General features: G+C 40.7%; 1 protein-coding gene across 5 annotated transcripts in view; it reads left to right on the forward strand.

Moving 5' to 3' along the window:
- LMBR1 (limb development membrane protein 1) overlaps positions 1–18,808 on the forward strand; it is a 139,575-nt gene that overhangs the window by 81,729 nt on the left and 39,038 nt on the right. For all 5 annotated transcript variants that reach the window (XM_006129337.5, XM_006129336.5, XM_089776779.1 and 2 more), the window contains 4 exons: positions 11,752–11,878; positions 12,609–12,677; positions 15,104–15,168; positions 16,776–16,848. In XM_006129337.5, the coding sequence (XP_006129399.3) occupies positions 11,752–11,878; positions 12,609–12,677; positions 15,104–15,168; positions 16,776–16,848 (334 nt within the window). The remainder of the gene's footprint in view (positions 1–11,751; positions 11,879–12,608; positions 12,678–15,103; positions 15,169–16,775; positions 16,849–18,808) is intronic.

The raw sequence follows: 18,808 nt of genomic DNA on the forward strand, positions 1-18,808 counted from the left end.
GGTAGCTCTGTCAGTTGTTATAGATTTGAGGCTTTTGGATCTTTCATTTATGTGCTTCATCACAGCAGAATATTACTCAAAACTCTGCTGGTCTGGCTGACATCAGTCTATTTGACAAGCTACCCTCTGTCAAACTTAGAGGTAAGGGTACCCTCCCATGTCTTCACCTCCCTGGATTGGTGGACAAATCCAGCTAATGTATGTGCAAGTATTCTTTTTGCTTGGCCATAACCAATTTTCATGCTAGTGACACATGTTTTTTTTAAAAAAAAAAATCCCACCTGGGTTCTTTACAAACACAGGGTCTGTGGTCCTCTAAGGATTTACCTTTGCACAACAGTATCACAGAACTGAAAGCTGTAAGACTGGTACCCAAATATTTTTAGTCCTGATAATAGAATCATAGAACACTAGAACGGGAAGAGACCTCTAGAGGTCATAGAGTCCAGTCTCCTGCCCTTACAGCAGGACCTAGTACCGTCTAGACTTGATAGAGATCTAACCTGCTCTTAAATATCTCCAGAGATGGAGATTCCACAACCTCCCTAGGCAATTTATTCCAGTGTTTAACCACCCTGACAGTTGGGAAGTTTTTCCTAATTTCCAGCCTAAACCTCCCTTGCTGCAGTTTAAGCCCATTGCTTCTTGTCCTATCCTCAGGCCAAGGAGAACAATTTTTCTCCTTCCTCCTTGTGATACCCTTTTAGATACCTGAAAACATCGTCATTTCCCCTCAGTCCTCTCCTTTCCAAACTAAACAAGCCCAGTTCTTTCAGTCTTCCTTCATAGGTCATGTTTTCTAGACCTTTAATCATTCTTGTTGCTCTTCTCTGGACCTTCTCCAATTTCTCCGCATCTTTCTTGATGTGGAGTTCTGTCCATCTTTCAGAACTGGACACAGTACTCCAATTGAGACATAATCAGCGCAGAGTAGAGCGGAAGAATGACTTCTCATGTCTTGCTTACAACACTCCTGTTAATGCATCTAAGAGTAATGTTTGCTTTTTTTTGCAACAGTATCACACCGTTGTCTCATATTTAGCTTGTTGTCCACTATGACTCCTACATACCTTTCTGCAGTGCCCCTTCCTAGACAGTCGCTTCCCATTCTGGTATGTGTGAAACAGATTGTTCCTTCCTAAGTGGAGAACTTTGCATTTGTCCTTACTAAACTTAATCCTATTTACCTCAGACTATTTCTCCAGTTTGTCCAGATCATTTTGAATTATGACCCTACCCTCCAAAGCAGTTGCAACCCCTCCCAGCTCGGCATCATCTGCAAACTTAATAATTGCATTCTGTGTCATCATCAAAATCGTTGATGAAGATATTGAACAGAACCAGTCCCAAAACAGACCCACAAGTGTGAAACCCCACTTGTTATACACTTCTAGCACTATTGTGAACAGTTAATAACTACTGTCTGAGAACGGTTATCCAGCCATTTATGCACCCACCTTATAGTAGCCCCATCTAAGTTGTATTTGCCTTATTAAAGTCTAGGTACTCCACATCCACCCCTTCTCCCTTATCCACAAGACTCATTATCCTATCAAAGAAAGCTATCAAATTGTTTTGAAGTGATTTGTTCTTTACAAATCCATGCTGACTGTTCCTTATCACCCTATTGTCTTCCAGGTGTTTGTAGATGAATTCCTTAATTACTTGCTCCATTATCTTTCCTGGCAGAGAAGTTAAACTGACTGGTCTGTAGTTTCCTGGGTTGTTCTTATTTCCCTTTTTATAGATGGGCACTATGTTTGCCCTTTTCCAGTCTTCTGGGATCTCTCCAGTCTTCCATGATTTTTCAAAGATGATAGCTAAAGTGTCAGATACCTCCTCTATCAGCTCCTTGAGTATTCTAGGTTGCATTTCATCAGGCTCTGGTGATTTGCAGACATCTACATTTTCCAAGTAATTTTAACTTGTTTTATTAATATTATTTTCTAATCCTACCCCATTCCCACTAATATTCACTACGTTAGGTATTCCTTCATCATCAGACTTCTTGGTGAAAACCAAAACAAAGAAATCATTAAGCATCTCTGCCATTTCCAAATTTCTGGTTACTGTTTCTCCCTCCTCACTGAGCAATGAGCCTATCCTGTCCTTGGTCTTCCTCTTGCTTCTAATGTATTTATAGAAAGTCTTCTTGTTTCCCTTTATGTTGGTAGCTATTTTGAGCTCATTTTGTGCCTTTGCCTTTCTAATCTTGCCCCTGAATACCTTTACTGTTTGTTTATATTCATCCTTTGTAATTTGTCTTTGTTTCCACTTTTTATACGACTCCTTTGTTATTTTTAGATCATGCAAGATCTCCTGGTTAAGCCAAGGTGGTCTTTTGCCATATTTTATTTCTTTCCTACGCAGCGGAATAGCTTGCTATTGGACCCTTAATAATGTCCCTTTGAAAAACTGCCAACTCTCTTCAGTTGTTTTTCTCCTTAGTCTGGGGGAAGCAACCTGTTTAGTCTAAACAGATAACATGATGACAATGTGTAACTGCAACAAGCAGATGGAATCTGCTCTTCTCCATTTGGTCAAGAAATTACTCTATTCTGAGAGCTCTGTATTGCCAAGACAATAGATTTGGATGCATCCTACTGCCAGGCATATGGAATTACCTATCAGACTACCTGAGCAGATTGTTTACAATCACCATTAGTGGTTTCTTTGCTTAGATGTGCTGGTTTCCCAAGTGAACCTATTTGTGATGAACTCTAACTGAAAGTATCAGCAGTTGTGTTCCCTACATGATCACTGCCCAGTTTCGATAAGATACGTTTTTACTGTTGTGGTTAGGTAGGCTACTCTGTGGTTTTCTATTACCACCACTCATTCACAGAGTATTGCTTAAGGTTGCAGAGATACCAGATGGAGAAATGCCTCCATCTACCAAGGTAAATAATTCCTTTAGAAAGCTTTTTGCTATTTAGGCCAGAGTCATATTTAGAGTCCCAGGATGGGCCCATTGGTACTGGTTCTTTATTTTTCTGGTGCTTTCACTGACACGTTGTATTTCATTCCCACTACCCTTAGACCTAATTTCCCAAAATCCAGGTTACCTACTCCACTCAAAGCTACAGTTCCTTCCTTAATTGCATGGGTTCTTTCTGGATAGATGCTCAAAACACATTTAAGAAGTCCTGCTAAATAGTAGAAAGCTTTCTAGAATAATTATTTACCTTGGTATCTGGAGGCATTTCTTCATCTGGTCTCTCTGTATGGGATATTACGGAGTAGTTTTCAGTTCAATATATTCTGAACTACTTATATTATACTTGAAGCTCCAAGGTTTGATTGTTGGTTCCATCAAAGAACATCTGGCTGCTGTTTCAGTGTTTCATCCTAAAGTAGACAGTTACTGTATGTTGTTCAGTGCTGTTTCCTTTACTTTTTTTATAGGTCTTAGTCAAGTTATATCCTCAATTGTAGGACCCTGTTGGATCTAAACATAAATATTTTCAGGACTTAAAGGATCCTATTTGAATCACTGGCTACCTGCATCTATAATTGTAGGTGACATTTTTGGTGACCGTTGTCTTGGCCATAAGAGCTGGGGCATTTGTATGGTGACCTCCTTTTTTAAGGATAAGGTCTACTTGCATCCTCCTCCAAAATTTGTTCCAAAAGTGGGTGTTCTCTTTCCTCATCAACCAGCGAATTAATGTGACTGTATTCAACTCAAAATCATATGTGACCATGAAGGAAGAGTGCCTTGGGCATGCCTTGGACATCAGAAGAGCCATGACATTTTATCTGAACAAAAACTTTGTAAATTGTCCCATCTGTTTGTAGCCATGGGAACACAGTAAGCAGACAATGGCTACGTCTACACTGGCCCCTTTTCCGGAAGGGACATGTAAATTTCACCTATCGTAGTAGGGAAATCCGCGGGGGATTTAAATATCCCCCGCGGCATTTAAATAAAAATGTCCGCCGCTTTTTTCCGGTTTTTAAAAAAGCCGGAAAAGAGCGTCTACACTGGCCCCGATCCTCCGGAAAAAGCGCCCTTTTCCGGAGGCTCTTATTCCTACTTTGAAGTAGGAATAAGAGCCTCCGGAAAAGGGCGCTTTTTCCGGAGGATCGGGGCCAGTGTAGACGCTCTTTTCCGGCTTTTTTAAAAGCCGGAAAAAAGCGGCGGACATTTTTATTTAAATGCCGCGGGGGATATTTAAATCCCCCGCGGATTTCCCTACTACGATAGGTGAAATTTACATGTCCCTTCCGGAAAAGGGGCCAGTGTAGACAAGCCCAATGTGTCTCCGTTCATAATTTCTTCTTGGACTGCATTTTGCATATGCATGTTACAGTTTAGCTAATGTTGCTCCACCAAGCAGAGTCACATATTATTCAACAAGGTCACAATGATCTTGACAGCTTTTCTGTCACGTTCAAGTTGGAGATGTTTGAAGAGCAGTAACCTGGTCCTCAGTCCACATGTTTGTCTTCCACTATATTGTGGCTCAAGACTCCAGAGACTGTTAGAGTGGGATGGGTTCCAGTTTTTACTGAAATAGACTCCAATGGAATGCACACGTGTGGTCACTTGGAGAGAAAATGTTCTGTAATTGTTGAAAGCCACTGCTCTAATATGATGATTTTTCCCCCAAGATCAAATGGAACTTCATACTATTGTGTAAGCTTTGCTTCTAATACGTTGCCTCAGAGGAGTACACATAGGGGGCTTCTACCAAAAATGACTCCCTTCCAATTGTGACTTTCTTGGGCCAAATCTTATGCTGGTTAAACTATTATAACTTCTTTGAAACCAATGGAACTATGACAATTTATATTAATGATCAAGTTCTGAGTAGGGATGTAAGCAACTAGTCAGCTACCTGATAAGCATATGCTTATCTGGTAGTCAAGTAGTGACTTGGCTAGTTGCTCCCCTTCCCCCCAGCTGCTTCTCTCAGAGAGACAGAAAGGGGGCAAGGAGCTGGTGCTGGTGCTGGTGGGAGCTGGCTTTTAAGCACCGTCTGCTTCTTCAGTGGGGAGGCAGAGGTGTAGTGGGGGACCAGGCGCGAACTGGGAATCAGCTGTCCTAGCTCACGCCTGGTCCCAGACACTGTGCCCTGCCTTTTAAGCATATTAAGAGCTTGGAAGCTCTTAATACATTTAAGAAGCAGAAGTGTAGCATCTGGGACCTGGCAGCTCTTAATATATTTAAAAGGCAGAGGCACAGTGGGGTTGGTTCCAGGGGAAGGAGCTAACCCCGCTGTAGCTTTGCAGTTTCTCCCCTTATCAACTAATTAAATTGTCGATGGAAAGCCCATTGACTGCTTGATTAGCTGATTAAACACAATTTAACATCCCTAGTTCTGAATATATAGATTGGTGTCAGTTCAAAGGTAAGCATGTTTCATGGAAATTTTGTTTGAATTTGGAAAGCTTTTGCTCTCTTGTAACTTAGGGCTGAAATTTACAGTTTCATACTTAACACATGGCTATTCCTTGGTTTTATAAAATGTCTTAGCCAGATTTAGCACACATTCAAAATTAGTTATGGGAGACTGAAAACCAGCTACTAACCACTTTGAGTAGGAAATCTTCAGATTTTAAAAAACTTGAAACTCAATGTTCAGTAAAGATCACTTGTGGCCTGTTGGTACCAACCAGGGAAGCCTCCCTTCTTGAAAATCTGCTTGTATGAGGACACAAAGATGCCAGTCTAAATGCTAGAGATGTCTCTCAAGGCATCCAGTACAGCAAGTGAAGAGGCTGATATGGGAGGCCAATTGAGCCTGTATCAGGCTTCCCAAGCCCTGGATCTGTTCTTAACAGAGTGTCTTTTGTGAGAGTAGGAAAAGTTTCTGGAGGAGGCCCTGGATTCTGTGAAATGGGGGACCCAGAGACTCACTTTGAACTCCGACAAGGAGTAAGATTATTCCAAAAGCCATGGTAGTGAGGTACCAAGAGGAGTCCTTGGATATCAGGATGTAGATCTATGTCAAGTCTGTTGTACTAATGGCAGTATTGAAGGCTTCCTAGCTATCAGTACCATGTGATGAGATTAAGGTGGTAATGGGGTTCCAGACATCATTATTAAAAAGGCAGATAAGGGTAGTAACAGACCTGGGAATGATGGAGGGGTCAGCAGAGACCCTAACACTGATGCCGATGACCATGGAACATGCAATAGTACCGGTAGAAGATCTTTGCCTAAAATCAGTAGTGATGGTGGCACAGTCGCGTAGGCCTCTGATGGTGTTGGCCCCAAAATGGATTGTTGCCCCTCCATAAGCAGTGACAGGGCTGGATTACCCAATCGGCAGACTAAGCACGGGCTTAGGGCACCAGCAAACCTGGGGCACAAAAAAAAAAAAAGATTTTACTGTATAGTATTTTTTATTTTGAATTACATATGGGGAGAGGGCACCATAATCTTTTCAGTGCTTAGGGCCTCTAAAGGTCTTAATCCGGCCTTGAGCAGTGATAAAGCAGAGCTTCAGAGAAATTGATGCAGTCGTTTTATGCTTCAAATGGAGAGCTATTATGCTTGAAAGAGGATGGCCTTGTTGAAGGTGATCTCCTATGGTCTCTGTCTGCTGGCAGTTCCGGGGGAACATCCTAGAGGCGGGGTTAGTGAGCTCCCTCTTGCCATTCAAGGAGATTGTGATGCTGGGCGAATAGCAGCTTTCAGGAAATAAGAACATAAGAATGGCTATACTGGGTCAGACCAAAGGTCCATCTAGCCCAATATCCTTTTGACAGTGGCCAATGCCAGATGCCCCAGAGGGAGTGAACAGAAATAGGCAATCATCAAGTGATCTCTCTCCCCTGCCATCCATTTCCAGCCCCTGACAGACAGAGGCTAGGAACACCATTCTTACTCATTCTGGCTAATGATATGTAAGGTACTCTTCTTTCTGTTTTTTCATTCTAGATTTGAAGCCCCCAGCAGATTAGACACTTGTCTCTAATGTTGACACTCACCCAAAACTTTAAGCAGTGAGAGTGTAGGCCACAAACAGGCATTGATTTACAACCATCAAAAGCAAAGCTTAAAACCAAGGGACCTTGGCATAGGTTCTACCTGATAGATGTGGACCTGAGGCCTGCCAGAACCTAATAAAATAAAAGAAAAAAGTCAAGAAAAAACTAAATAAAAAAGGATGATCAAAGGGCAGAACAAACATTGCCAGATAAAAAGACTAACTGTAAGCAACTTTGTCCATAGAGGCAGGTTATATACAGGTATGCTTTGACTATTGGACAGAAGCTAAAACAAGGGGGGTGGGAAAGCTTCTCCTCTTATAGCCTCAGGTGGTGGGTATGAAGAAACCAGGCACAAGTGGGTCTGCTTGTGAGGGTACCACCAGGGAAACATTTTCAGCGTCAGTGTACAAGATGAGTACACACCTACAAAGTAATGGATATAGGCAAGTACTCAAAAGAAAAACTTCCCTCCTCTCTCTCCCTTCTGCCCTTATTAACTTCATCCATCCCTCATTATCATCTATCCTATTTTTTAAAAATATTTTTTTTATTTCTTAAAAACATAAGAATGGCTATGCTGGGTCAGCCCAATGGTTCATCTAGCCAAGTATCATGTCTTCCAAAAGTGACTGGTGCCAGATGCTTCAGAGGGAGTGAACAGAACATGGCCCTTTATCACGTGATCCAACCAATCATCCAGTCTTAGCTTCCAGCCACCAGAGGTTTATGGACACCTGAAGAATGGGTTGCACTCTCTGACAAATTTGGCTAATAGCCATTGATCGACCTATTCGCCATGAACTTTTCAAATGCTTTTTTAACCGTATTATACATTTGACTTTAACAAGTTCCACAGATTCACTGTGTGAAGTCCTTCCTTAGGTTTGTTTTAAACCTGCTGACTATTTATTTAATCACGTGACCTCTGATTCTTATGTTGTTTTAAAGGATAAATAACATTTTCTTATCACTTTCTCCATATCATTCATGATTTTTTTAGACCTCTTATCATATCTCCCCATAGCAGTCTCTTTCTCAAGATGAACAGTTCAAGTATTTTTTAATCTCTCCTGATAAGGCAGCTGTTCCCCATACTCCTAGTGGTTTTTGTTGCCCTTCTCTGTACTTTCCCCAGTTCCAATATTTTTTGAGATGAGTTGATCAGAGCATCGTTCAATATTCAAGGTGTGGTCATATCAAGGATATTTATTGTGGCATTTTCTTTCTTATGATATATCCCTTTCCTAAAGGTTCCTAATATTCTGTTCAATTTTTTTTTTACTGACACTGCATAATGAGCAGATGTTTTTAAAAAACTATCCACAATGACTCAGATCTTTTTGGAGTGATAACAGCTATTTTAGACCCCATCATTTGATATGTACAGTGGGGATTTCTTTTTTCGAATGTGCCTTTCTTTGCACTTACCAACATTGAATTACATTTGCTGTTTCGTTGCTCCATCACCCAGTTCTGTCAGGTTCCTTTGTAACTTTGCACTCAACTTTGGAACTAACTTTCTTGAGTAACTTTTATATCATCTGCAAATTTTGCTACCTCATGGTTTACCCTCTTTTCTGGATCATTTATGAATATGTTGACATTCCATGTAGTTTCTCTTGCTTCTTTTGTATCCCTAAGTGCAGGAGATGGATATGCCGCCATCAATTTACAGGATACCTACTTCCATGTGGCAATTTGCCCTGGCTAATAGGCAATTCCTAAGGCTTGTGGTAGGTGGAAAAACTGCCACTTAACCATTCCATCCTTTGGACTGTCATCATCACTGCGATTTTCACCAAATACATGGCTATAGTGGCAGCCTATCTGCACTGGGGCCATCCCTACCTGGACAACTGGTTTGTTCAGGATTGGTTCAGTCATCAGGTAGGGACCAGTATTCATTCAGTTCTTCAGTTGTTCTGCAACTTGTTCCTGAAAAGAAAAAGCCAGTTTTGTCATCTCTTCAAAGTAACAAGTTGATTGGGACTTCATCCTGGATTTGACTTCAGACGGGGCTTGCCTGCCTCATCCCAGATCCCTGTCTTTATGGGACCTCTGTGTCATTCAGAGTATACCCATGAATCACAGTGAGGAATTGCTTCAGGCACCTAGGTCACATGGCTACTCAAATATGTGACCGCTCATGTTAGGCTGCAGCCCTGGGGAATGTGTACATGTCTTGAGTCAGTCTGCCACTGTCGTGTTCAGGAACTAGACAAATTAGTATTAATCCCAGATGGAATGTTACTGTCTCTGAATTATTAGATGTCAGCACAATATATTAGGAGAAATCTCGTTCTTTCCATTTTTCCCCTCCTATGACTTTGGTGAAAGGTGCTTCAGTTATGGGGTGAAGAGCTCATTTGGGTGATCTTGAAATTCCCATGGAGCACCAATGAGGTAAGTTTACATATAAACTTTCTCAAATGACATGCAGTATTCCAAGCATGACAGCACTTCCTGCCACACATTCAGGGCTAGGCCATCCAGATACTCTCTGGGAACACAGTGGTGTTTTGTACAAACAAGCAGGAAAATGCCACATCAGATTGCGGGCATCAGGAGGCATTCAGGTTGTGGAATTACTGCATATATAGCTCAGTACCTCTCAAGGACTCTCACCTGCTGGGATTTCAGAATAGCTTGGTAGACCATCTGAGGAGTTCTTTCAATATGGATCATAAATAGTCTCTCAACATAGCTCTTTGAGGATTGTTTTTCTTAGGAAGTTTCTTGACAGTGGATCATAGCTTGGCAAAACCGGAAAAGTCCCCAGTTTTGTCCAGGAGCAGGTGACAATCCCAAGTCCATCTTGGATGCTTTCCTGTTCCCTGTGGGACATGGACTTGCTATATGTGTACCAACCAGTGACACTTTCTCCATGTTGTTGTCAAGATGAGGGATGAATGAGACAGACAGAGTGATCCTCATAGCTTCAGGCTGGCCAAGGCAGCCTTGTGCTTAGACCTGCATAGGCTATCCACCCAAGAACCTTTGCATCTTCCACAAAGAAAAGACTTGATATACCAGAATCTCATGGTGCGGTTCATTTATGTTTAAACATAGAGGCAGTCTGCATACTGCATGGTAAGTGGCAGTCCAGACTGTCTTGGTTGTTGGATGTCTTCTACAGATGCTACTTGCATTCTTAAATTGAAGCATTTCTTTGCCTGGATAGCGAAGTGATTTTTCTACAGAGCCCATAGTCTAGAATTCTTTGAATAATCTTTTACATCTCAAAGAGTCAGGTCTAATAGTTAGCTCCATTAAAATACACTTGGTAGTATTTCTAGCTTTTCACCCATGTATTTACAGCCAGTGTTTTTCTCCAATCTTGTGACAACCAGATTCCTAAATTAGGTTGCTTCTACCTGTTGAGGATCCAGCTGCATTTTTGGACTTGAATTTAGTTCTATCTGCCCTTATGTGACCCTTCATATGAGCCCTCAGCCTCCTGCTTTTTTGTTACAACTTAGTAAAAGTGGCTTTCTTGGTAGACATCAGTTCTGCTAAAAGAGTGGGAGAACTTTGTGTGTCTGGTAACAGATTCCCCATATATTTTATTCCACAAAGACAAAGTGCAACTTAGACTGCACTGTCATTTTTTTTCTTAGAAGGTATCAGATTTCCCCGGAATCTGTCTATATTTGTAGGTCTTTTTTTCAAAAGTCACGTGCTCACAGGGATGAACAGAAATTGTGTACATTAGATGTGTGCCAAGCCATAGCTTTTTACCTGAGCGGAGTAAAGTTCTTTGGAAGTACAGACAATTGAGTTCTTAGTCGATTTTTCATATAGAATCAAACTCTGGAATGCACATGTGCAAACAGAACCCTGAGACATGCATTGACCACAGCAGAATTGAGGGTAGAGAGTGATCTGTATTGAAAATCCTCAAAAGGAGAGTGTTTCTTCAGGAAAACCAAGAAAATTAAATATAAAAGCTGTTAATATAATCTCAGGGATGAGTAGATTATGTCAGTAAAGACACAGTTTAGGTTCTCATAATAATACTAACATTTATTATTGATTAGACTGCTAAATGTTCTCTTTTATATTCTGTTTAAATTTGCAAACTTAACAATACATTAATATAGCCTTTTACAATTTATGCACAAATGTACCAGAGACCTTTTTATGTGATTGTGTGGTGTATGTGTAGTTGAGATGATTAGTGTTCCACTCAGTATTGAGCATATTAGAAGTATGTAACTGACGTAACTTCAGCATCAATATGTGTCTGGATAGCCAGCAAGCAGTACTTTAACTGTACACTTGAGGGCTCTGTAGGCTGTGAGGAATGGTGCAGAAGCAATTACAGTGGAAGACTATTTTAAGTAGATTGGCGCATTGTACCTATGCAGTGTTTAATGTTGGCTGGGCTATTTGGCTATTTGCCATAATTGGCTTTCCATTCCCTTGATTGGAATCATAGATAAAAATTTGCTAATCCACTTTGTTGGCTGAAAGTATTAGAAAAGTAATCCATCTTTTAAAACTGCCCTAGCAAAATCATAAGGTATAAAGATTTTTTTATAGAATAATGAGATTAATGAAAACTGTAAAGCTTAAGTAATTTTAAACAATTTTCTATGGTTTCAAGGAAAAAAATAGTCTAGGCAGCATGAAGGCATAAACACTTAGATGTTTTTTCCCTTGTGTGTATAAAAAAAAATTTTTTTTAAATCTTGCACGTGCTCTTAAAACTTAGATATATGTATGTGTAAAATTTTACAATAATTCTTGTTTAATGTGCCTTATGTTCAGAATTTTTTGATTATATTTAAATTGTTTTATTTTTCCTAGGGGATCAGAGCACGTATTTTGGAAACAATTGTTATGCTTATTCTTCTTGGGCTGCTTATCCTTGGAATAGTGTGGGTGGCTTCAGCTCTCATTGACAATGATGCTACCAGTATGGAGTCTTTGTATGGTATGTAATATTTTAAAAAATAAGTTTCATTGTTAACTGCAGGGAACCTTTTTTAGATCGGGGCCACTAACCCAAAGAAAATTCAGACGGGGAGGGACACAGTAGGGGCTGGTATGTCAGCAGGGCTCCCCAATGCTGGGAGAGAGGACCCTTGAGTCCTGGGGGCCGGATCCAGGTAAGCTGGGGTTGCATCTGGCCTCTAGGCCGTAGGTTCCCCACCCTGGTGTACAGGATAGAAGTGGGTGTTTTCAATTAAAATTCATTGATAATAAATTCCCATACTGCACTCATTATTTTAACAGTTGTAACCCATTCTAATCAGAATCTGATTTTTGTATTCAGCTGGTATTTTTATGTGACCTTACAGCATACTGATGACATTCAGATTTTTTGTTCACTGTGTGCACATACCTAATGTTAGAAACAGGTTTCTCAAGTAGCTTTTTTAAAAGATACAGCATTTGGTTTTTCTTCTCAAAGTGTCAAAGAGATTGTTATCCACAATTTTATACAACTTAATTCTTGATTTACTTTTTAAAATTGTATTTTACCATCCTGAAAAAGCCATTTCCTTAAATTGTTCTAACTTAAGGAAAGATTTGAGTCTAAGCTAGTCACACTCAAAACTAAATTGTTCTTAGTTTCACTAAGTACTAATAAATAGATTAAAATAGAGCATAAACAGCGTATATTTAATAAGCTATTACTATGTTGAAAATTTTCTTTACAGATCTTTGGGAATTCTACCTCCCTTATTTATATTCCTGTATATCACTCATGGGATGTTTATTACTTCTTTGTAAGTATTTTCCTTATTATTGTAGAAGAAAAGTAATATTTTTAGATTATAGGAGGTTCAGGTGATTAACTGCATATAATTTGAGGATGAAAAAGGAACGAATTAGAGGTATTGTGACACTTTCCCAGGTGTGTGGGTTTTTTTTCGCTTGGGTATTTTCTAAAATATTTTGCTACTGGTAGATTTGTGCTCCCAAGGAGGATTTTTTTCTTTTAAAAACTTCAGACTTTTTCTGAAATATGTAAGTAAGTAGAATTAGTATTTTTCACCTTAGGACAATAGGACCTTAGAGCAATTTGCAGATGAAAGTACATGGTATCCACATTTTTATAAAGTGAGGGGGGAAAAAACCACTATTGTACAAGGAGTCAGGACAGAAATTGATCCAGAACTTAGTCTCATGATATAGTCACTAGGCAGTTTTTCCTCCTAGAATCATAGGGCTGGAAGAGAAGTCAGCAAGTCCAGCCCCCTGCCCAAAGTGGAACCAAGCCCAACTAAATCATCCCAGCCAGGGCTTTGTCAAGCAGAGACTTAAACCTCTAGGGATGGAGATTTCACCTCCTCGCTAGGTAGCCCATTCCAATACTTCTCCACCCTCCTAGTGAAATAGTTTTTCCTAGTATCCAACCTAGACCTCCCCCACTGTAACTTGAGCCCATTGCTTCTTGTTCTGCCATCCATCACTATGGAGAACAGCCTCTCTCCATCCTCTTTGGAACCTCCCTTCAGGAAGTTGAAGGCTGCTATCAAATCTCCCTCACTCTTCTCTTCTGCAGACTAAATAAGCCCAAATCCCTCAGCCTTTCTTCGTAGGTCACGTGCTCCAGTCCCCTAATCATTTTCGTCACCCTCTGCTGGACCCTCTCCAATGTGTCCACATCTTTTCTGTAGTAGGAGGCCCAGAATGGGACACAGTACTCCAGACGTGGCCTCGCTAGTGCCGAATAAAGGGGAATAATCACTTCTCTAGGTCTGCTGGCAGTGCTCCTCCTAATGCACCCTAATGCCCCATTAGCCTTCTTGGCTCTAAGAGCACGCTGTTGACTCATATCCAGCTTCTCATTCACTGGAATCCCAGGTACTTTTCTGCTGAACTGCTGCCTAGCCAGTTGGTCCCCAGCCTGTAACAATGCTTTGGATTCTTCCATCCCAAGTGCAGGACTGCGGCACTTGTCCTTGTTGAACCTCATCAGATTTCTTTTGGCCCAATCTTCTAATCTGTCTAGGTCACTCTGGACCCTATCCCTGCCCTCCAACGTATCTACCTCTAGCTTAATGTCATCTGCAAACTTGCTGAGAGTGCAATCCGTCCCCTCATCCAGGTCATTAATGAAGATGTTGAATAAAACCAGTCCTAGAAACCGATCCTTGGAGCACTCCACTTGAAACCGACCGCCAACCAGACATTGAGCCATAGATCACTACCCGTTGGGCCCGACAATCTGGCCAGCTTTCTATCCACCTTATAATCCATTTATCCGATCCATATTTCCTTAACTTGCTGGCAAGAATATTGTGGGAGACTGTATCAGAAACTTTGCTAAACTCAAGGTATATCACATCCACTGACTTCCCCATGTCTGTAGAACCAGTTACCTCATCATAAAAGCTAATCAGATTGGTCAGGCATGACTTTTCCGTAAAAAGTATTTCCGCAAAATCATGCCAGTCTAGATGTAGCCTACATGTTTTGTTAGTCTATAAAGTGTTACCAGACCATTTGTTGTTTTTAAAGTTTATCCTGTACAGATTAACTTGGCAACCCCCTGAAGCTTTTAAAATAAAGGACATCATATCTTGTAGATCCTTGTTTTTTCCCTCTGTCCAAATTATCACCTCCGGTATCTCCCACATACTCTCACACTCTTTGAGGCAAAGGTGTTCTTCATGACCTTTTAGCGCTAGAGATATGTTAATATGTACCCAATGTATGCATACATCAGTATTGAGAACTATCTGACTTTAAGAGACTTTTTAGTGGTAATGACTTCATTAGTAGTGTTTTAAATGAGAGAGTTTTATAAAACTGAGAAATTTACTGACGCTATTATCTTAATAAGATAAGAGGCAAATCTACCTTCATCTATTTGTGTAAAGCCACAGCTAACCATTTATTCGAGTATATGGCAACAGATATATAAAGAGTAGCTAGGTTAAATAATTAAAGGGATTTTTGATTACATTCTTCTCCATGCTGGCAAAAAGTTTTTCACCACCAGTTTGTAATCTCAGAACAGGCACGGGGGGTTGTTCAATATTCAGTGATATCTGTGATATCTCTAGTGCGATGGTGGAGTATAGAGGTCTAATCAAAATGTTGCTGAAAAAGAACTTTATTCAGTTATAAGTAAGAGTATGTTTGGATTATGGATATAATTAGCCACATTTTCTAGCCAAGGTTAACTATACCTTTTCCTTCATAGTATGCACGCCAGTGGGACTTTCACGAATGTTTACAGTGATGGGTCAGTTGCTGGTAAAGCCAACAGTAAGTACAATATTTTGCTATACTTTTGACAGTATTTTAAAATGAATGTACAGTAACATAGCCATATTCAAAAAAATTCTTTTTGCAAAATAAATTGCACATTAAACAATGTGCTACTGGATTGTAAAAATTTCTGGTCTCTCCACTTAAAAAGCAGTGCTCCATTTTTCACACAGTGTAGCCCCAGTCCAGCAAAGATTTAAACATGTGCTTAACTTCAGTAGCCATGTGATTACTGACATGCTTAAAATTAAGCATTTACAGAAGTCTGTAGATCCATGGCCTGAGTTGCTCTTATTGGGATTGAGTGTACAATTTTTTTCATGTTTTTATTTTTAAATTACTATTTTAATTTATAATTCCCGGGTCTGTAAGCCATATGTATTTACTTACTTTAGAATAACTAAATTTAAGCAATAGTATATATGTGGATAGTAACTTTACTGTCTAATTCCACTAGGTTTTCATAGTTAGTACAGAAATAGTGAATAGGTAAAAAATAGAACATCTTGATTTTATACTAGGCTATATCTCTGCTCCTCATTAAACTTTTGTGTAGTGGTATTTATTTTTTCCAACTTAACTGACTAGCTTAATATAGTGTATGCAATATGATTGAAATAAACATTGCCAGTAGTAAGATTTTTGTTTGTGGTAATGCTCAGTGTTTGTCAGATATTTTCTAAACACTTGCCTGACTTCTGCTTTAAAGTACTCACAGTCCAAGGACAAATGAGAGAGGTTGGGGAGGTGGTTAAGCAATAGGGAATTGGTTTACTAGGCAACTTGGTTCACTATAGGCAGCATGACGTAGATGGGTCTCTGAAATAGGGACTTAAATGTGGAAGTAAGTGGTAGTGACCTTGTGTGAATTCAAGGAAGCTTATATGGTACATGAATGCATCATGAAAGAAGGCATGGAGATGATATTGTCAGAGCATTAACTGAATATTGCCCAATATTTTTGGGAATAAAGTGATCGGTAAAACCCTACCTGTGACACTGGAGAGCAAAACACAGTTCGCAGCTATTAGGTTTTTAAAACTCAAATGCTCTATAGTTACACAAATCCCAACCACTTCAATTGCATGCTTTTCACAACTTCACTTGCAATTTACCTGCTTGAAATTTCAGACTCCATGAAAACAGTTTTGTCATGTAAACTTTACAATAAATGTTTCTACAAACTGTAATTCTTTTGTGTTGTAGTCTAGTCAAATGTGAAGTTATTAGCTGTTTTTGATCTTTTTTGTGTGTGTGCACGAAGTAATTACATTTTTTGGTGTAGTGTAGTTGACTGAATCTAGCTTAAACTGCTCATACTCCCCCCACCCACAAAAATTCCTTTGGACTGAGACTAAACAGAAAGTTTCAGACCAAAAGAAATCTTATGGGAAAATTAACCATATGAAAATCAGATTGTAATTGAAGTTCTGAATATCTTTTAATAATAGACAGTGTGATGATCTTTTATGCAGCCGTATTGTTTCGTAATGTTTATTATCTTAAAAAGTAGGTTTTAATTTAAAAAATAGACTCTCAAATTCAATCAGGGTATCACATATAAACGAATGTGTTTGATTAGAATTTGCATTTTCTAATTTCAGATCCTTGAAGACCTAGATGAACAGATCTACATCATCACTTTAGAGGAAGAAGCAATCCAGAGGAGACTAAATGGTACATGTGTTGTGTGATAATTTACTATTTAAACCAGAGAAAAAAGCACTTCCCGATCTTGAGTATTCATTTAATCATAAAACAAGTAGGGTCTCTTACCTTGTCGTAGAAGTTGTAGGCTTTCACTTTTCTCAGCTATTTCATGCCCCCATTTGCACAAGACTGTGAGGATCCTGTGTTTCTTATTTTATAACATCTATTAATGGTGATTTTCTGAGCATGTTCTGGAAGTCTTGTTTGTGATGTGAAGGTTCAGACTAATTGTCAACATTTAAGTTTTACCATTATGATCAAACATATTTCTATATTGCTACAATTGACATTACATAATTATATTCTAGTATAATTACATTCTTAGTTTAATTTGGAGAGGAATCCAGTTACTAATAAGACACCAGTTACAATAAAGAGGAAGGATTTGATGCATTTTGTGAGTGTGATGCAGTGGGGATTGTATTCACTCTTGTAGTCCCTGTATTCACTCTGTTTCCTTTGTTGTGTAATATGTGATTCTACTGTCCTGTTCTGTTCTGTAGTAAGCGTGCGTGCGTGTGTGTGCGCGCGTGCACACTTCAGTTTCTCTGGGCACTGCAACACTATCTGGATGAGGAGGGGAAGGCTGGGTATGACTCACTGGAAGTAGGTCAGTCTCTTATGTCCTGAGGACCAGGTGACCGCAGATTACCACCTTGGGCCCAGGAAGCATGACAAAGGAGTAGGCTGGGCTGCTTAGAGGGCTGAGACCAGTTGCTGGGTGTGAGAGTTTAGTTTTTGGCTGGTTTAGGGAGAAGAGAATCTAGCTGGCTTGGAGGGCTGGGCAAGGCCCAGAGCCCTGGCTCTGCGCCCTTTTATCCCCAAGATAGATTGTACTGAATGCTCCTGGTTCTTGTAATAACAAGTCTGTGCTACGTTGTGTCCCTGTCAATGAATAAACCTCCTGTTCTACTTGTTGGCTGAGCGTCACATCTGACTGTGGATGGGGATGCAGGGCCCGGTGACTCCCCCTCACTGTATGACGGTGAGCTTAGGAGATGAGTGCTCACTTGGTGTGATCCTTGATTTATTTTTAATTAAGGTGAAGATCAAGCTTAGCTTAAATTCTACGTATCTTAGCACAGGGGTGGACAATAATTTTTAATGGGGGGGAGGGCACTCCAAGATTTTAGCAAGTGTTCCAGGGCCACATTTCTATGCAGGGAGTGCAGAAGGAAGCGTGGTGTAGAGGACTGGGGTGTGTGTAGGTGGAGGTGTGGATTCTGAGAGGGAGTTTGCGTGAAAGAGAGGGTTGTGCTCTGGGGCAGGCGCTTGGGATAAAGGGTCCAGGTGGAGGTATGGGTGTAGGAAAGGATTCTGGCCTGGGGAAGGGGTTCTAGGAGGGAGTGCATGGTCTGAGAGGGAGTTGTAACCTTGGAGAAGGGGATGCAGAGGGTTTGGGTGGTGACCTGGGCCAGGGGAATGGGGTGCAGGGTAGAGAGGGGAGTATGGGTGCAAGAGAGGATTCTGGTCTGTAGAAGAGGTGTTATAGGGGGTGCAGGGTCTGGGAGGGAATTGTGACCTGGGGGAAAGGGGTGCAGAGAGAAAGGGGTACAGGGCGAAGGAGAGACAGGGTGGGGTGCTAGGGGCAGGCTCTGGCTGGGGGATGCTGATGTAGGTGGCTCCCGGCCAGCAGACCTGCAGGAACCTGAGCTGCAGTTGCAGGCAGCTCCATGTGGCTCTGTAATGGGCAGGGGGAGGGAGAGAGGAAATTTCACGAGCTGCCCCTGCCCCCTGAAAAATTTTTCAGCTTCTATTGGCCAGAAATGGGCCAATGGGAACTGAGATATTTTGCTGGGGGCTGGGGCAGTGTGTGAAGCCTCCTTCCTCCCTCTCCCTCCTCCCCTCTCCCCAGTGTCCAGAGCATAGAGCAGCAAACCTTCAAAGTGGTTGCAGGTGTTCTCTATCTAAGGTTCCTGATGAGGTG

This window comes from Pelodiscus sinensis, chromosome 2, assembly GCF_052426305.1.
Source record: "Pelodiscus sinensis isolate ZL-2025 chromosome 2, ASM5242630v1, whole genome shotgun sequence".
NCBI classification, from domain to species: domain Eukaryota; kingdom Metazoa; phylum Chordata; order Testudines; family Trionychidae; genus Pelodiscus; species Pelodiscus sinensis.